General features: G+C 44.4%; 1 protein-coding gene across 1 annotated transcript in view; it reads left to right on the forward strand.

The window, feature by feature from the left end:
* Positions 1 to 20793, forward strand: part of LOC137415953 (contactin-4-like) — a 766344-nt gene that overhangs the window by 367249 nt on the left and 378302 nt on the right. Inside the window, exon 9 of the mRNA XM_078766054.1 lies at positions 16735 to 16871. Within this exon, the coding sequence (XP_078622180.1) occupies positions 16735 to 16871 (137 nt within the window). The remainder of the gene's footprint in view (positions 1 to 16734; positions 16872 to 20793) is intronic.

Genomic DNA, 20793 nt, shown 5'->3' on the forward strand with positions numbered 1-20793 from the left:
CTCACATATCCTATAAACCTGCTCTGCTGCTCTATCACATCCTTTTTCTGCTCTTTTCACCCTATAATTTTCCCTAGGTCATCTTCCATCTGCTTGGAAATCAGCAAACATCACTGCATTACATGAATGTGCAAAAACCGTTCCCCTTAACAACATACCTATCAGCTTACTTCCAATAATCAGCATAGCTGTTAGGTACGGCCTTCAAACTAGGAAAAGTTCCCCACCTCTGGTCAACACTTTTCAAAAAGCACACTTGCATCATCCAGATAATCCTGCCAGACCAGGCATCCATCTGTTAAATGACTTGTATTGATGTCGTATCTGTCGTATGTATTGATGCAATGCTTGTAATGCACTATGGATAACACCTTATCGTTTGGTGAGTTTGTTGTTGTTTCGTATGTAGCCTGTGGCTGCTGATTGCATTACTTTCTGGAAGTGCGGCTATGCCGCTGATGCTGTTCCCCCTGTTTCCTCAAGTAAGCTGGTACTCATTCTACCGACCTCGGAAGGATGGCAGGCAGAGGCAACCCACCTATTCTTATTTAATGGCACGACATGCGATCAAACTCAAGACCCTAAGATCTTAAGCCAGCCACCTTAACCGTTAAGCCAACACCAGGCTGGATAATGGTCAGGTAATAATAATTTTGGTCAGGTATTTAACCCAAACTATGAGTAGAAGCTCAATTCGTGTGCTACCTCTGAGCCAACAAAGCTGAATACTAGGCCAAAATGTCTTTATACGGTAGCTGAGAAAAAGCCTCCTTGAGAGTGCACTCTTCAAATGAAGAGTGCAGCAAGTGCCAAATGAAGGTGATCTTCGTAGCTCGCTCGTTAAGAGATGCCATAAAAGCACAATTTGTGAATGCAAAGGAATAAGTTGTAAAATGATTTGATGTGAGACCATGGGTATAAATGTTTCATGCTTTGGCAAATTATCTGTTACATTTCTCATCACTATGGAGTTGTGCATAATAACATGAAAATGAGATTAATCTTTGTACTTTGAACTGAACTAATCGTTTTCTAATGGCAAGGAAATATTAGTCATGTGGAATAGATTTTAATTTTGTTACAGAGCAATGTTTTCAATTATTCTTGATTTCCATCTGTTGTTCAGGGAAATGAAAAATATTTCCAGAAAAATAAAGCCAATATTTTTAATTCGTGTAAAAAATGATTTGATTTCATGATGGTATAATTTATTGGCACAGTAATTGTTGCTCGCAGAGTTTACAAAAGTTCACACTTTCCATTTTCACCTTCTCTACCAATAAATTTGTTCCGTTTTCTTCTCTTTCGAGAAGGATTAGTAATAGCATGAGAGCATTAAGTGTGAGTATAAATTCAGTTGTTGTTTCGCTCGTAGTCCTGGTGTTGGGCTAGCGGCTAGGGTGCCAGCTTAGGATCCAAGGATCCTGGGTTCGAATCCCGGTCGATCGCTGAATTTACGCCAGGGGGGTTGACTCAGCCTGTCATCCTTCCGAGGTCGGCAAATTGAGTACCAGTTCACTGGTAATTCCCTGTTTGTCGTTAAAGGCGGCAAAAAGGGTTGGCGGCAGGAAGGGCATCCGGCCGTAAAACATTGCTTCAAAAAGGGGACCAAAAAACAACAACAACCACGGTCCCCGAAAAGGCCAACCCCCGCTTCGCGGGGAAAAATGGCTTCTAAACAGTGGTTTTTTCGCATGAAGCTTGTGGCTGCTGGTGGTTGCATCATTTCTGGAAGTTCGGCAGTGCCACGACTCGTTACCAGTAAGCTGGTACTCATTTTGCCGACCTCGGATTGATGACAGGTGGAGTCAACGCACCTGGAGTTATTTCAATGGCACGACAGGGGCTCAGATTCAAGAACGCAAGATCCTAAGTCAGCCACCTTCACCATTAAGCCAACACCAGGCTTAATTAATTCAGTGAGAGTATATAAAGGATTATTACCCCACACAGGTGAAGCGAAAAGAGGGGTTAAGCAATTGTTTCATATCTGTCCGCCATCCATCCATCCATTTTATCAGTTTGATTGTTAGTTTATGATCGAGGATCAACTCATGTAAATTGAATGTTATATTCTGAACACCATTTGGAACAGGAATATGAAGACAAGTGTCTGCCTGCCTGGCAACCAAACAAAATTTAAAGTCATTCCAAACAGGAAACTTGCTGTTTTTAAGGATTTCATAAAGGACACAAACAGGTGTGAAAAACGAATGTAACATGGTAGATAGGGTGGTGAAATAGACACGGGGTAAAACGGCGGTAAAATCTGGAATTTTTTTTTTAATATGCCTTTAAACCTTTATTTGAATTAAATTATATTAGTACACCTGTTCCCTAAGGGAGCGGCAGGGGGGGAGTCATGTTGTTGTTATTATTATTTCCAATTATTATTGCTATTACTTATGTTGTTAGATCAGGTCATTGAAAAGATCAAACCATACCTCACCATTCTAAATTCCCTATAAATATTTTACTTCCGTAAGGGTGTCAGGGGGATGGATGGGTGTTATCACAATGTACAAAATCCCTTCTGGAAGGGGATATTGGTTTTAACATTAATATTATGCTATTATCATTTAAGTGTTATTACTTACCTTCGTTATTAGAAGCGGCCTTGGAAAGTGCCATGTAAAACGCCACGTTTGTGACAGGAAAGTTCATGTTTTAACCCTTTGGGGTATATAGATTACAGTAGATCTTCACTCAGTTCTGTAAGTACAATTTGCTTCACGGTGTCGGGATTCCTCCGAATTTCTTTCAGTTTCGTGTTAAACAGCACTAGCAACTGTTTAAAAAGGTAATCAATCATATGTGTTGGTGGTTTATAATATTTTTACTTTTAGTAGAGGTGCTCACACAAAAATGGCACGATAAGCTATTTATACACGTTAACATGGTGTTTGTTAAAAAGAGGAAACACCGTAGGGAGGTGGGATATTATTAGTATTAATATTGTTTTGTAATAACATTATTATTATGCTTTTGTTATTAGAAGCGGCCTTGGAAGAACGCCACAATAAAGCTATTTTAACACAGATATACACCTCAACATGCAACCCCTTTGTTGGGGAAAACCCCCTTGGCAAGGGGGGCAAATGGATTCACTACAACCTTCATTGTGACCTTTAGTCTCCCTGTCAAGTTTGGTTGAGATTGGATAGGTACGACCGAATGTATCGCGGTCAAAAATCGTCAGACAGACAGACTCCAAATTGCGCATTGTATTACGATACTTGAAGACAGTATAGAACAAATTGCCTTCACAAGTCTTCCAAGAACAATGCAATGTATTGATTATATAGCATTAGAGGGTGTGTCATGTGTTTCGGGTTAAAGAAGAGGCGGCCATCTTACTATAATTCACCAAATGTCCGTCCGTCTGTTCGAAGGTACCACAAAAACGGCTCAACCGATCGCAACGATATTTTGGGTGGGTATTCCTGGGACCCCTGGGAGTAAAATAGGCTCTATTGTTTTTCCAAGTTTTCCAAGTTTTCTAGTTTTTCCAAACACGATGGAGTAATATTTACCGATATGAACAGTGATGTGGCTTTTGTTGAAATTCTTCAAATCTTGCTTATTCTACGTACCAGGAGAGAGTAGATAGACTCCTGACGAACTCTTCCTATATAAATGTGCGGCTCCGAAGTAACATGGCAGCATGTGCAAAGCGACTGAGAAACAGGTGTAGCGGCCGCTTCCGTGTTACAGATTCGGCGCACACTCTTCACACATAAATGTGCGACTGAGAAAGACGTGTAGCGACCGCTTCCATTTTGCAGATTCAATCTTTTTTCAAAATGGGCGCCATGTACTGTTTAGATTTTGATGATTTGCGTGTGATATGATTCAACGGATGTTTATATGAATCGTTTAAATTAAAAGAAGCCTTCAATTTCGGATATTTTGCCTTTTCATTTGGGCTTCCCAATTGAAGCCCCGCCCATAGGGCGTGTACCATTGCTAGTTATGGGAATGTACCGATCATCTCCAAACTCATCTTTACAGTCACCATCATCAACATCGCATTTGTATTATTAGATCAAGTTTATCAACACTATTTTTAAAGGTGTTTCATGATCTTAATAGCTCAAGAAAATAAACTTTATTTTATGTTCTTTATACAGGTAAATGAGCCTGGTTTTGGCTTAACGGTTAAGGTGGTTGGCTTAAAGTCTTAGGGTCCCGAGTTTGAGCTCCTGTCAAGCTGTTGAAGTAACATAACACCAGCTGGGTTGACTCAGCCTGTCATCATTCCGAGGTCGGCAAATTGAACACCGGCATACTGGAAATAGGGGGCATTGCATCAGCGTCACAGCCGTGTTTCCAGAAAAATGCAACCAGCAGCCACAGGCTGGATTGCGGTTTACGAACCACAGGCCGATTCCCCATTACCCCCTAGGTTTGCGGATTTGCGGTTTATGGGGATTTTCAGGAGGAGTAATAAATCCACCCAGAGCACTGATACAGAATGGCCTCCACTTTTCTGAAGATGATGTGTTATACTTGAGACTCCTTTAAACACTCCTAGTAGATAAGCAGAGTGAAGGTCAATTTTGCTGCCCTCTACAAAGGACATCGTCTTTGATGCCAAGCTCTACAAAGAACGTACACTTTATTGTTGATGCTTAATCCATTGGCAATTGGACTCAGGTTAGACAATTGAGCAGAGGGAGCATTACCAGAGCTATTCTGTCATCCCAGAAGAATGTTATCTCAACGGTTTTGGTTGATTCTCTGCTTCATGGACAGGCCATTAGTTAGCTTGAAGGAAGTCTCCCAAACAAATGATTGTACAAAGCCTTCACTCCTCTCTTTGGTATTCACGCATCCAGCCTGAGGTTGCTGCTTCTGAATCGATACTCCTTCGTTGTTTTGTTGTTGTGACAAGTTGTGACATCAGAGTTCAGGTTGGGATTGCCGAAAGCGCTCACCGCACGATCATCGAGAAGAAAAAGCATAAAGATATTTGGGAATATTCCACTGCAAGGTTAATTAATTTTTTTTCAATGTATGCAAGAGCCTATTTGAAATGAATAGCTATAACAACTGTGGAATGGAAATGTCACATAGAGATGTTTGTCGTATAGTTTATCCGAAGCAGGAAAAAAAAAAGAAGCTCGATCACATATCAAAAGAAGGAGCAGACTCTCTATTATGCGTTTTTATTTATTTAATTAATTTACTATTAATTACATTAACAAGCGAGTTGAGATATTTCCAGTGCCTCAAAGGTTACCTGTCACTTACTGCCACGGTGGAGGAGAAATGTGTGCAGGTGTGATGTTGCTTCTGTGATTAGCTTGAAAACACTTGGCCTTTTTCTGTTGCAATGCTTCAAAGAAGAATACGTAATTAACAGAGAGAAAAATGCTATTTTTGCCCGTAAATTGCACGGCGCATTTGTCATCAGGATGGAGTTTGCGGCAGTGAGGATGAGATCCTGATGAGCGGTCGGTGCAATGCCGCTTTGTGCCCAGGAAGACTTTCTGGTCATTAAACGTTTTGCTAGCACTGCTTTCCTTGTAGGATTATTGGAGTCTATTGACTAATCACAATTTCTCTCATGTTGTGTGTTCTCAGAATAATATCAGTGCCCTGCTGTGAGAGCTGGCTTTCAGTGAAACCTTCAATTATTTTTTTATTGTTTTTTTTCTTTTCTTTCCACTTTTTGTCATTCTTTCCATCTTTGTAATTGGGGCGTTAAATAAATGACAGCCTGATCTTGTGTGGTATCCCATTAAAGATTCATAAATGCAAAGGGGTTATTTTAGTGCCTTGTATCCACTGGCTAAAGGTGTTATATAAATACAATTATTATTATTACCTCCGCCAATGAAGGTTGATGGAGGTTATGTTTTCTCCCATGTCTGTCTGTTATGACATTGACTGGATGGATTCGGCCGAATCGTGGTGGAAAGTTTGGGCGTGTGCCAAGGATGAAGTTTTTTTTTTTTTTTTTTTTTTTGGATACAGGATCGAGGCTCGTGAAAGAGCTAACATTTATCACACAAAAAAAATGAAACAGACACACAAAACATATAATAATGGCAGAAATAGACAAGATGGGGAGAGAAGGGGAAGCACACAAACATAACATTTGAGAGCAGGGACATCGGGAGATCTATGGCTGTGGGCAGGGGGGGAGTGCGGAGGAGTGGGTGAGGGGGAAGAGGCGTGGGAAGGGGGGGGGAGGGGTGGGAGAAGTATAAAACACAAGGACACTGCAAGGACTTCCAGGAAGGAAGTTTGTATTTCAAAAAAGTGAATCTGGGGTGAAATTAGCGGTGATAGAAAAGATCAAGGTTTTGGATGGGGGAAGATAAGAGATGGTGGTGAACAGCTGTTTTAAAGACCTGGAGGGAGGAGTGGGATTGAAGAGAGTGAGGGAGTTTGTTCCAGAGGCGGGAGAAAAGAGGGATGAAAGAGTGAAGGTGAGCAGAGAGTCTTGATTTTGGCAGTTTAACCATAAGGGGGTTGCTGGCAGATCTTGTGCGACCTGCAGGAATATTTGGGGGACAGAGCCCAGAGAGAGCTGGGGGAGCAAGGCCGGAGAGGAGTCGGTAGAAGATAAAGACCACCAACCTGCCTGCGGTGAGTAAGTGAAAGGCCCTCGGAGTTAGCTTCATCGCGGGAGATTCCAATGATTCTGAAAGCTTTGGTTTCAACAGCGTGAAGCCGAGGCTAGGTGTGAGGCAGGAGCACCGGCCCAGAGGGGAGAACAGTATTCCATTGAGATGTGGATGAAAGCCTTGTATGTGGTGAGGAGCTCAGGTGTGCCAAGGAAGGATTTTGCACGACGGAGGATGCCCAGTCGGCGACTGGCTTTGGAGGCCAGAAATGTGGTTTTCCCAGGAAGGATCATGGTAGATAGTGAGACCCAAAAGCTTGAGTGACAGAACTTCTTGGAGAGGATTATTTAAAAAGTAGATGGGAGGGTTGTCCAGACGGTCTTTTCGGAGAGACACAGTAAGAGTGTGAGATTTGTCAGGATTGAAAGACATGTTCTACTTGTTTGACCAGTCAGTGATTTTGTCCAGGTCTGCAGAGAGTGAGGAGGCTGCAGACTGCCGATCTGAGGGATGAGGAATGGAGTGGCAGAGAGTGGAGTCATCAGCAAAGAGATAGAGAAGATTTTGCAGAGAGTCAGAGAGATCATTGATGAAGACCAGAAAAAGCACAGGGCCCAGAACACTGCCTTGGGGAACTCCAGCCTGAACAGGAAGGGGAGATGAGAGAACCCCATTCAGGGCCACACGTTGACTACGACTAGAGAGGAAGTCCGCAAGCCAAGCATGGAGATTTCCATGGATACCAAAGGATGAGAGTTTGGTGAGCAGAGCGGGGTGCCAGACCGTATCGAAGGCACGTGATATGTCAAGGGAGACATCTCTAATTTCCTGTTTGGCATTGAGGACCTCCATCCATTGTTGAGACAGCAGATTTCGTTGAGACGGAATGATTAGATTTTGGTGAAGATTCTGGATCTGGATGCGGATACTCAAATTTTAAAAGAGATTCCTCATAATAGAGACACAGGGCCAAAAACTATATGTAGCACAATCTATCAAAAGGTTTTGGATGGGTTATGACAAAACTGGGTGAATGAATTGGTTTGGTGACAATAACAAGCCGATTAGATTTTAGTTCAGGTCCGGATCCAGATCTGGGCTATCAGTGGGATACAAAAAGTAAACTTTTCATCCTGGTGGAGGTATGACCCTGGTGTTGGCTTAGCGGTTAGGGTGCCGGCCTGGTATCCTGGGTTTGAATCTCGGACGATCGCTGAATTAATGCCAGTAGGATTAACTCAGCCTGTCATCCTTCCGAGGTCGGCAAATTGAGTACCAGTTCACTGGTAATTCCCTGCGTGTCGCAAGGAGCGACTAACAGGGTTGGCGGCAGGAAGGGCATACGGCCATAAAACATTGCTTCAAAAAGGGGACCATGGTCCCCAAAAAAGGCCAACCCCTGCTCTGCAGGGAAAAATGGCCTCTAAAGGTGGTGCTGGTGGAGGTATGGTCTCTACCAAGTGCCATTGTAGTTATTGTTATTATTATTACCATTCTAGACTCTATTGGGGTGTATTTGTCTGTGTTGGTGCAAAATATAGACAATAGATTTTATCAACTTTCACTATGTTTAGAGCGTTGAAAAAAGAGGTGTGGCTGATGTTTTGCGTGTTTGCCCTTCATCAGAGCTAAACAAGACTAACTCATCATACATTTTCACTCATTATCCTACGTCATGTACACATGACACTCTCTGGACTCATTTCCCTCCTTCCTTTCCATCTCCCCCTGCTATCTGGAGGTTACTTGTGTACTTAGACACTTTGTGCATATTTCCTTATAGTTTTGAACAAAGATCACTTCGTTGTCTTCAAAACATCAGACTCGAGTCTTGCCTCAATATGATTATGATTGTAGGTGGTGACATTTCTCCTCGATTATGCATTCTTCCAGCTAAGTGTAGAACTAGACTCTGTGGTTAACGAGACCTGGTGGTGTAATGGTTAGAGCGTCCACTTCAAGTCTTGGAGGTGAGCAGTTCAAACCCTGGCTGAGTCGTACCAAAGACTTAAAAATGGTACGTGCTGCTTCCTTGATGTTGAGCATTTAAAAGGATAAGAGCACAGATAATCCCCAAATAGTCAGAGAGCCTACTACACTCTATTTAAACCCATAGCATACAAAAGGTTTGACCCCCTAGAGTTGTTGGGGGTATCAAGCTGAGTAAAAAAAAGTATGTAAGATTGACCCCCCCTGCTGGAACTAGTCACCAGACCCCCCTAAAATGACCCCAATAATGGGTTATTTCAACCCATCTCATACATGGACCAAATTTGGTTACAATATAGTGTCATGTCAGGACATTACAAAAATGTCAAATCTAACAACTTACCCTGCTGGAAAGGTGATGTTAGACCCCCCGCAAAGTACCCCCCAAAATGGGTTATTTCAACCCATCTCATACATGGACCAAATTTGGTTACAATATAGTGTCATGTCAGGACATTACAAAAATGTCAAATCTAACAACTTACCCTGCTGGAAAGGTGATGTTAGACCCCCCGCAAAGTACCCCCCAAAATGGGTTATTTCAACCCATCTCATACATGGACCAAATTTGGTCACAATATAGTGTCATGTTAGGACATTACAAAAACATCAAATCTAACAACTTACCCTGCTGGAAAGGTGATGTTAGACCCCCCGCAAAGTGCCCCCCCCTAAAAACGGGTTATTTCAACCCATCTCATACATGGACCAAATTTGGTCACAATATAGTGTCATGTCAGGACATTGCAAAAACATCAAATCTAACAACTTACCCTGCTGGGTAGGTGATGTTAGACCCCCCCCCCCGGCCCCAAAGTACCCCTGTTTCAAGCCATCGTTTACATGAACCAACTTCGGTCACAATCATGTCATCAGGATATTACAAATTATCAAATGTAACAACTTAACAGCTTAAGACATGTCTGTACATTGACATACATCATCATTTAATGCCCCTAGTTTAGTAAAAGTATGCAAATGACCTTGCTAGGCCATAATTTGATGAACTATTCCAACTGTATCATGCAGTGTATCTTTTCCACTTGGTGTATCAACAAATCGGTCAAAATTATCCCAACCAGTGCCAGTTCCTGATTCTACGGACAAAGACATACCATATGGAGTCATATTCTGGGATTTGTTGGCCTCATATGTCAGTTCCGTCTCCAACTCTTCCGTGACATTGTAGCTGACACAGTGTCCTAATCTGTTAATCATCTCGACAACCTTTCTGCTACCAGTGAGACTCTTCAGTACTAAGCCGATCTTCAGATGTTTAGCGGGCTTCTTCTGACCTGATGTTGCTGCATAAATTGCATCCTGGCTCAGAGAACTAATCCTCCGCAGGTTTCTAGAGTTATTCCACGTCCTCGGATCCGGTCCTGCGATGAGGTACTTGAAGAACTCAGTGACTAGGTCCGGTGTATCAACCTCCCCTTTGTATATATCGTTGAGTGTGAGGTTCTCTGGCAAAGGTTTAGTATCGGCCTTCCTTATAGCGTCTCGCAGTAGAAGTGCCACATTTCTGATCTGAGTACTTTTGTCTGTTACTTGATGAAATTTTTTCCTCAAGGCTTCTTCTGATGTAAGAGCACTACTATATATCATGTTTCCTCTCTTGGTCTTCCCTTTCTCGATTTTGATACGATCACCAAAGTGTTTTGCTATCTTTACCTCCATATTGTGAACAGCTGGCATTGCATCTTCGTAGTCCTCTCCTCCTATGTCACGTACAAGCAGTTGGTAGTGATTGTTTACATCAGTTAGTTGCATTACCATTTTGTTTCTGATGATTGTGTCTTCAATGTAGCTGATAATGACACCAAAATATAATAATAATAATAATAATAATTCATTTATTTTGTATAGCGCTTTTCCAGAAGCCCAAAGGCGCTTTGACAGAGTGGAAAACATAATGCATAACAATACATGAAAACAACAATTGCAAAAGGACAAGAATCAAGAAAACAAACAGCAGCGATATACGGCATATATATAAGACAAGAATCAAAAAGACAAGACAAGAATCAATAGGGAAATATTTAAAGCAAAAGGAGGGAGAAGGAGAAGAGATAGTCAGGGGTTAAATGCTGTGGGTTGAATGTTGAATGCAGCGTTGAACAGGTGGGTCTTTAGTGATGTTTTGAATGTGGTGAGTGAGGAGGAGTCTCTGATGGTGTGAGGTAGTGAGTTCCAGAGGGTGGGAGCAGCGATGGAGAAGGCCCTGTCCCCCCAGGATCTGAATTTGGTCCGGATGGAGGGGGTCAGGAGGTTGGTACCAGCAGAGCGGAGGTTGCGGGTGGGAGTGTGTCTGGAGAGGAGGTCAGCCAGGTAGGATGGGGCCAGGTTATGGAGGGCTTTGTATGTCAAGAGGAGGATTTTGTACTGGATTCTCTGGGGGATGGGGAGCCAGTGAAGCTTGTAAAGGACGGGGGTGATGTGGTCACGGGTCCGGGAATGAGTGAGTAGACGGGCAGCGGAGTTCTGAATGTATTGGAGTTTATTGGTGATTTTTGAGGGTGAACCATAGAGGAGGCTATTGCAGTAGTCCAGACGGGAGGTGATGAAGGCGTGGATGAGGGTTTCTGCAGCCGTGGAGGAGAGGGACGAGCGGAGACGGGCAATGTTTTTCAGGTGAAAGAAGGCTGACTTTGTGATCTGTTTAGTGTATTTGTCGAAGGAAAGGGTTTGGTCAAAGATGACGCCAAGATTCCGGATGTGAGGGGAGGTGGATACTGGGATACCGTCGATGTTGAGGGCAAAGTTATGGGTGGATTTTGTGAGCGTTTTTGGGCCAATGATGATTATTTCAGATTTATCACAGTTAAGCTTGAGGAAGTTGATTTGAAGCCAGGATTTTATTTCAGTGATGCAGTTTGTCAGGATAGAGTGGGTGTCGGTGGAGACGGACTTGGTGGAGATGAAAAGCTGGATGTCATCAGCGAAGCAGTGGAATTGGAGACCATGACGGCGGATTAAGTGACCGAGCGGGGACAGGTAAAGGATGAAGAGGAGGGGGCCAAGAACTGAACCTTGGGGGACACCTTGGGGGAGGGGAGCAGTGGGGGATTTGCAGTTATTGATGGAGATGAACTGGCATCTGTCAGAGAGGTATGATTTAATCCAAGAGAGGGCAGTGCCGGTGACGTTAAAGGTGGATTCAAGTCGGGTGAGGAGGATAGTGTGATCGATGGTGTCAAAGGCAGCGCTGAGGTCGAGGAGGACGAGAATGTTGAGGTTGCCAGCGTCAGAGGAGAGGAGAAGGTCGTTGGTGATTTTGAGGAGAGCAGTTTCAGTACTGTGGTTGGAGCGGAATCCGGATTGGAATGTTTCATACAAGTTATTGGCAGAGAGATGATGTTTGAGTTGAGTGGCTACAGCGCGTTCCAGAACTTTTGACAGAAAGGGTAGGTTGGAGATGGGTCTGAAGTTGTTTAGGGTGTCAGGGTTTAGACCAGGTTTTTTTAGAATGGGGGTAACAGCAGCAATTTTGAGGGAAGGTGGGACGATGCCTGTAGACAGGGAGGAGTTTATTGTTGCAATGATAAGTGGAGAGAGAGCAGGGAGGGAGGCTTTGACAAAGCTGGAGGGGATGGGGTCAAGAGTGCAGGTGGCAGTTTTCATTCCTATGAGGAGTTCAGAGAGGTCAGTAGGAGAGATTGGGGAGAACCGAGACAGGGGATGGCAGGACAAGGGGGGGCAGGTGGTTGGAGGGGGAGCGGGTGCGGCGGTGGTCAAGCTGTTGTAGATGTTGTCAATTTTGCGTTGGAAGAAAGAGAGGAAGGAGATGCAGTTGTCTACTGTGAATGACTGGGTGGTGGTGTTCAGGGGGCGGAGGAGTTTGTTTATTGTCGAGAAGAGTGCTTTTGGGTTTCCGGAGCCAGAGTGGATAATTTGAGAGTAGTAGGCAGAGCGGGCGCGGGAGAGGGCATGAGGGATGTAATTTTGTACCTTGTACATTCTTTTTTACTGTATCCATTGTGGTATCTCTGTCAGAGTCCATCTGTATCTGAAAATTAATATCACAAATCAAATAAAGTCAGCATACACTACAAGTGTTGGTTAATGAAATCAGCATACACACTACAAGTTACAACTACAAGTATAGAAGTTTGATTTAACTATTAATCTCCATTGTAAGAGGCTTCTGAGCTTTATTAGTTAATCTTTGTAATAAGATTAAACATTTTAAATTATCAAACCAATGCATTTCAAATAATGTTTGATTGTTAAACATTTTAATATCCTCTAATGTGGAACAAATATCAACTTTGTTATCATTATTAACCAAAAGAAGAGGGGAATGTCAAGAGGAAAACATAAATTCTTCAGATTAAGTTTCCATACTTACTATATGAAAGCATGTTGCTTAAAAACTGGAAAATCTAGAATATGCAGTTCCTCAAGGAGGGGCTCGTTCAGTATCTGTGAAAGTTAAATACAAAATGTATTTGCTATTTGACCATATAATGCTCATGAAATTTAGGATAGTATGCCTACAAGTCAATCATCTCTGATTGGTTTCATTCAGGCTTCTATTATTATATTATATTTGATCATGTCATGCTATTATAAGTGCATCAACAATATTTTATTGGTTGTCCTCTATTGGCTTCCGTAGTTTACAAAAAATATTACCAAGGAGGGCCTAGCAAGGTCATTTGCATACTTTTACTAAACTAGGGGCATTAAATGATGATGTATGTCAATGTACAGACATGTCTTAAGCTGTTAAGTTGTTACATTTGATAATTTGTAATATCCTGATGACATGATTGTGACCGAAGTTGGTTCATGTAAACGATGGCTTGAAACAGGGGTACTTTGGGGCCGGGGGGGGGGGGGGGGGGGGTCTAACATCACCTACCCAGCAGGGTAAGTTGTTAGATTTGATGTTTTTGCAATGTCCTGACATGACACTATATTGTGACCAAATTTGGTCCATGTATGAGATGGGTTGAAATAACCCGTTTTTAGGGGGGGGCACTTTGCGGGGGGTCTAACATCACCTTTCCAGCAGGGTAAGTTGTTAGATTTGATGTTTTTGTAATGTCCTAACATGACACTATATTGTGACCAAATTTGGTCCATGTATGAGATGGGTTGAAATAACCCATTTTGGGGGGTACTTTGCGGGGGGTCTAACATCACCTTTCCAGCAGGGTAAGTTGTTAGATTTGACATTTTTGTAATGTCCTGACATGACACTATATTGTAACCAAATTTGGTCCATGTATGAGATGGGTTGAAATAACCCATTATTGGGGTCATTTTAGGGGGGTCTGGTGACTAGTTCCAGCAGGGGGGGTCAATCTTACATACTTTTTTTTACTCAGCTTGATACCCCCAACAACTCTAGGGGGTCAAACCTTTTGTATGCTATGGGTTGAAATAGAGTGTAGTAGGCTCTCTGACTAAAAGGTTAGCATCCATGGGGCGGGCAGAAGGAATTATTTGTGAGGAAATTCCCACTGAATGCGGTGAGAAAAACGGTGCCATTGTTGTGCCGTCGCTGGTACCCAGAGTGCCCCGGGAAGTGACAGCACCTCCCCTAAGCTCAGTGGCTGTGTTTGTCTCGTCTCACAGTCCTTCATTTCTTCTAGTGTATTTGTTTATGTGCATTTGTGAGACTAGCAACGTTACCCGCCCGACGGGCGGGGCTTCAATTGGGAGGCCCAAATGAAAAGGCAAAATATCAGAAATTGAAGGCTTTTTTTATTTTAAACGAATCATAAGAACATCCGTTAAATCATATCACACGCAAATCATCAAAATCTAAACAGTACATGGCGCCCATTTTGAAATAAGCTTGAATTCTGCAAAACGGAAGCGGCCGCTACACGTCTTTCTCAGTCGCACATTTATGTGTGAAGAGTGCGCACCGAATCTGTAACACGGAAGCGGCCGCTACACCTGTTTCTCAGTCGCTTTGCACACGCTGCCATGTTACTTCGGAGCCGCACGTTTATATAGGAAGAGTTCGTGAGGAGTCGATCTACTCTCTCCTGGTACGTAGAATAATCAGTATTTGTATAATTTAAACAAAAGCCAAATCACTGTTCATATCGGTAAATATTATTCCATCATGTTTGGAAAAACTGGAAAATTGGAAAACTTGGGAAAATTGGAAAAACAATATAGCCTATTTTACTCCCAGGGGTCCCAGGAATACCCACCCAAAATATCGTTGCGATCGGTTGAGCCGTTTTTGCGGAACCCTACCTTCGAACGGACGGACGGACATTTGGTGAATTATAGTAAGATGTGTGTGTGGCAGGTACACTACAAGTTTTGGATTCGTATAAAAAATGAAAAAAATATTATTAATTGTTTGAGATTGACTGTATTTTTTTTATACATAGTCTAAGGCTCATAATGGAGCTCACGCACAACTACACACACACACACACACACACACACACACACACACACACACACACACACACACACACACACACACACACACACACACACACACACACACACACGTAGGGACATACCCTCGATACAAACACTTAACACAGCCACTGAGGTTGTGGGAAGTGCCATATACTGCCGTCACTTCCCGGGATACCAACATCATAACAATGGTGCCACCTTTCTGAGCAGTGCCACATACATGTTAAATGTGCGTTTCCCAATCGGCCCATTGCCAGATTTTTTAAGCCAATTCAGTCGCGCTTAATGACGAACTCCCGTACTTGGAATAATCACGTACAGGTTTTTGTTCTGAACAAAAGGTTTATTACCACAGAGATAGCAGGTGGGTGGAAACATCCTCAGTAAATACACCTTTGACCTTCTTGAGGCCTGAGCCTAGATCTACTGTAATCTATATACCCCAGTGAGGACAGCAACATACCCCTTCCTGTCGCTCCTCTACTGAGTGGGTGCATTAGTTGCCTGAAACCAGACCCAGCTGTCCGTCAGATTCGTAATTTATATTGAACAAAACCATGAAGATCATCGGAGATGAATTGTATAATACAGAAACAATGAGGGAGTTGAGTGGACAGAGGAGGTGAATATATATATATATATATATATTGTCACAGGTTGTGACTACAGTGCGGTCACTCTTGTTAGAATGTTTTTCGATTTAAAAAATGAAACTGAACAATAAGTGTAATTTTATCTCTGAACTTGTTTGTCACCAGGGAAAACTTTTTTTATTACCCTACAATCATTCCCTCAAGCGCCAAAGATATTGCAGACTCTGCTCATGGCATACCGAGGTGCAGATGTTTTGTAAAAAATCAAGTAAATTGGCTGTAACTCGTTTAGATGTCACGTTACAATTCTCTTCGTTATTGCATTTCTAAGATAAAACAAGTCAAGGGAATAAGTCAATTTGGCCTTGCTCCTTCAGCCCTCTAAACCTCTGCCATTCCTAAACCACCCCGAGTCGTATAGGTTCCTCAAGAAACCCTCATCTCCTCGAGCTCCCAAATTCCAGACTGGTTGACAAACTGCCTTCATTTGCCCCATTATTTTCATGATCTTGGAATCGCCTCGCCGTCCCTGTTGGCCCATCTTCATGACTTTAGCGTTTCTTGTGACTGGTTTGAAATATGTTAGAGTTGAGAATGGAGCTGCCCATCGTTACCTCATGCACTGAGCCATGCACATCTAAGACTCATTCTAAGCATGAGGATTCTTTCCTATTCTGTTCCTCTCTGAGCTATTGTTACTGGTTTTTGTGTTATTCCTCCTTTCCTCCTTGTGCATATCCATTCCCTCCCATAACCTTTAGATGTTTGTGAACCTGATGCCATTTTTCATTCAGCTCCTCTATGGGATGAGACCATTGTATATAAAAATTACAAATAAAGTAAATGCTAATAAGGCAATAAGACATACCAGTTAAAATAGGCCAAGTGGCCTCTTCCTGTGTCCAAGCATTAGAAAAGCCATTCACTTTCCTTATGTGGACCATCATATTTGCCATTCAGAGAAAAAGAAAGTCTATGAAGCAATCATCTACTCATGCTTTCATCGACTGACAGGAAAATAGATGATTACTATGAACTGCCACTCAGTGGAGTACAAGGCAGGCGTAACAAGTGTCCCGAAGTGAGAAATGTGGTGACATGTTACCATCGACAATGAGATTTCAAAAACTCATTCCCTCTTGCTCTCACCCTCATTGCCTGTATCTGCTTGTTATTAGCACCTCCGCATTGGATTCAGCCCATAAAAGATGGAGAACATGCAATTGATGACGTACTGCAATGGAGGTGCAAGGCAGGCGGAAAACCTCAACCGACTTACACATGGTTGCATGATGGCGTGGAAATCTCCTCTGAGGTTTGTTTCCCTTTCCTTTTCGGCTCGGTGATGATGATTATAATTGCATGTGGATACCTTTACAACACACAGCGTTTATTCATAAGTCTGTTTCTCACAAATCTAAGTTTTTTTTGAACTGTAACTGCTATTCCTAAAGTATTGTTGCGGTTGTGCCATCAAGGCAAACCCCCTGTAGTTAAATTGCACGACAACATGTAGCCTGCAGTAGTTAGTTATGTCTTATTGAATGTAAATATTAGCCCTTTCCCATTGTGTAGTAATCAAGACCAATATGTGTTGAAGTTAAGCAGGATGTCAGGCCTTCGTGTGGCTGGGAGAGCCATTACTAATGAGCAGGAAGGCGTGGCCAAAAGTGAAACCCACGTGACCAATTAGGAGGCGGGAACACGTCCCCGGTACGTGACCAACCTCAGCCAATAGGAGGCTGTGGAACATTTTCGAGGCGTGGGCGGGTCTGATAAACCCCCGTCCAGCGCATTATCATTCTCTTTTTGCTCTTGGATTTCACAGCGCACAGGACGACATCTCTCTTGCTTTTTGGACTTTGCGAGGACAAACCTGAGTTCTTGCCTTTTTCGCCACGCCCACGACGAGACCTCGCTTGCGTTTTCGTTCCTCCCACGACACGTGTTTGGCCTTTGTGTTCTTCGTCGACACCCATCGCTTCTGCACCGATCTCTTGCGCCATCAGGCTGACCTGCAAGCGTTGGTTTCTCCCGTGACTCACCTTGAAGCTGAAGCTCATCCCACCTGCGCTGAATCTAGGTCAACCTGCGCTGAAGTTCATCTACCTGTGCTGAAGTTTGTCCATGCCAACTTCGAGGCGGCGGTTCGTCCTTCGGACCTGACCTCGTCCAGGCTGCACGTGAGAACTGAACTGCGCACACTAGACCACATGGCCAATTGCGAGGCAATCCCAGCACGTACATTGGTACGATAATAACCAGTGTCTTTTCCCCTGTGTGAGAGTGAGTGTGAAGGCACCAGTGGGGTTTATTATTAGGTAAGAGTTGATAAGCTGTATCTTTTGTGTATTCTTTGTGCCTTCTAAATAAAAGGCTGTACATTTGGTTACTTTCCAACCTGTTCGGTACGTCCTTTCTCCATTGGCCTAGCATCATCCGAGACCGAATTTGGCTCGAATCGGGTTCATAAATCACAAGGTAATGCCGCTTTCCACACCATGCAAATCCGCTCGGCACGCAATTGACTAAGGTGTGTGAAAGCGAAGGTTCGACCGCCGTCTTCGGTCACGTGTGCACCTTAATGTGTGCACCTTGAAGGTATTCGTGATTTTCCGGTATTAACCGAGGGGAATCACGCAACAAAATTGTTGTCAAGGAGTGGGATTTTTGAACCACCGCAACAAATTGGTGTCCGGGAGTGGGATTGGACCTGGAGTACGCTTCACGTACTGCGAAATTACGAGCGTGTGGAAATTTAGTTTAAAGCAAAATTAAAATCAGATGATGGCTGGCCAAAACAAGCAGGTTCCGGTGGGAATAGAGAATGTAGAGAATGAAGGTGAATTAATGGCCCAAGACGTAAATGAACAGATTGACCTTGGAGTTAATCACGGCACGGCAGGGAGTGAAGACAATGGCGGCGCTTCGCATGCGGGGCCGGCGGCGGAGGCCAAGCCCGCTGTTGAAGCGTGGTTTATAAACATGCAGTTGTTCACGACTCAAATGAAAGCATCCTTTGAGGTGCAAATGGATAAGATGAGTGAGAAATCAACCAGGGAAATGAACAAAATGCGTGATTGGGTGATAGAATGGATAAAATGAATAATCGGATGGACACCATGAGGGAGGAATCAAGCGGCGATAGGAAGAGGATGAGCGAGGAGGTCGCGGGGGCACGTGACGAGGTAAAGCGGAGTGAGATGCGCGTCCGGCGAGGGTTGAAGGAGACTACGGCCAAACTGACTGGGGGAATGGAAAGGTTGACGTGGGAGGTAGAGGAACCGATGAAGGTAGAGTTGGAGCAGGAAATAGTAGAGGCGCAGGGGGAAATAACGGAGGTGAAACAGAAGCTGGAGGAGGTAACTTTGGAAGAAGGAATAATAGAAATTGAAAAGACAGAAGGAGAGGCGGGGAATGAATTGGGGAAGGAATTGATGGAATGTGTGCAAGAGTGGTGCTTGGACCGTGATGAAATACCTGTTAATCAAATAGAAAGATTACAGGTTCTTGAAGAGGACCAGGAGAAAGTGAGTCCCGAGGTGAGTGGCGATGATTTCGGGAATGTGTTTGGTGCGATCGAGTGTTCGGCGAGTTTGGGAGAAAGGAAACAACCCGGGAGTTCGTGAAGGGCCAAGTGTGAGGGTTACGAATGGTACGGAGTGTGTGAAGAGAGTGTGCGCACTGGTGTGTGCGAGTACGGAGTGTGTGAAGAGAGTGTGCGCACCGGTGTGTGCGAGTACGGAGTGTGTGGAGAGAGTGTGCGCACCGGTGTGTGCGAGTACGGAGTGTGTGGAGAGAGTGTGCACACCCGTGTGTGCGAGTACGGAGTGTGAAGAGTGTGCACACCGGTGTCTGCGAGTACGCAGTGTGTGGAGAGAGTGTGCGCACCGGTGTGTGTGAGTACGGAGTGTGTGGAGAGAGTGTGCGCACTGGTGTGTGCGAGTACGGAGTGTGTGAAGAGAGTGTGCGCACCGGTGTGTGCGAGTATGAAATGGAGTGTGAGGGGTAATCCGCCATCTCAGGCATCGACGCCGACCGGGGTAGTGCTGAGTGAGACCGGTAGAGTACGCGAGCCCCCGATGTATGGTGCGCCGTGGGGACCAGAGGGAATCGGTGCTGCGTCGGTCTTGCAAGGACCGGCGTGCGAGGTTCGTACCTCCGGAACCCGCACGGTATTGTTGGCGCTGTATCATGGCAAGAGCGATCGGCGGGTTCGAGGGGAAATTCGGATTGTCGAAGGCATGCACCTTACCAGGTGAGGTGCTCTAACCGTGGCCGATTGGGTCATCGTGTGTGGGACCGCAGGGCCCCGCGCAGGGATGGACCCCGGCACCTGGGACCACCAACTCAGCCCCCCCCCCCATCGGATCGTCAATGCCGGCTGGATAGGACCCTATACAGTATACAGGCAAGCAGGCACCCTCATGGATCGCTCGGCCCTTAGGGGCCGATGCGCGTCAAAGTACCTCCATAGATGGGGGCTCATAGTCTAGAGGACTGGGGGAGTATTGTGCTCCCCACGTGGGGGTATGGTAGTGTGACCATTCCCCACGATGGGGGGGGGGGGGGCATGAGCACTAGTTTAGGGGGATAGCATTGTTAGGCCCATGGACGGGCCAGCAATGGTTGCTCCATGGGGGCACAGAAGCACTAGCTGAGGGAGGGCTAGGATAATGATTAGGGATCTAGAGAGACAATAGGGACAAGATTGAAGTAGTGACCATGAACTGTAGTGGAGACGTAGAGAGTTTTAGTGGTTGCTAACAAAAGAGTGTGCATAGTTTAAAGGGACGATGAGGGAAGCATGAGTTATAGGGGAAATCAGTTCGATAAATGATGCTGTGTGTTTGAGAATAAATGGAATTGTGTTGGTGTGAAAATAATTGGTGTGGAATGCATGGTGTGGAATGCATGGTGCGAACGATTGAATGGGGGGAGTGGAACCCATTCACGGAGGCCCGGGTGGGTAGTTTAATGTTAGATAGAGATTGCAGGTAAACTGCATGGATATTGACACCTGTGGTGCTGATTGTGGAAATAGTTTTTTTTCGTGAGGTGCAGGAGGCAGTGACATGGCTGGTCGTGTGGCTTAATTGGAAGAAATAGTTATTGGGACACTCCGTCACTGGTAGCTCGTCGCCAGGTAAGGCCGTAGGTAGGCTCAGGGAGCCAGTTAGATTAGTATGAGTGGGGCCCGAGGATCCAGAGAAGGGACCCGGGTTGCCCAATGCCAA

This window comes from Myxine glutinosa, chromosome 12 (assembly GCF_964187855.1).
Source record: "Myxine glutinosa chromosome 12, kmMyxGlut1.1, whole genome shotgun sequence".
NCBI lineage: Eukaryota > Metazoa > Chordata > Myxini > Myxiniformes > Myxinidae > Myxine > Myxine glutinosa.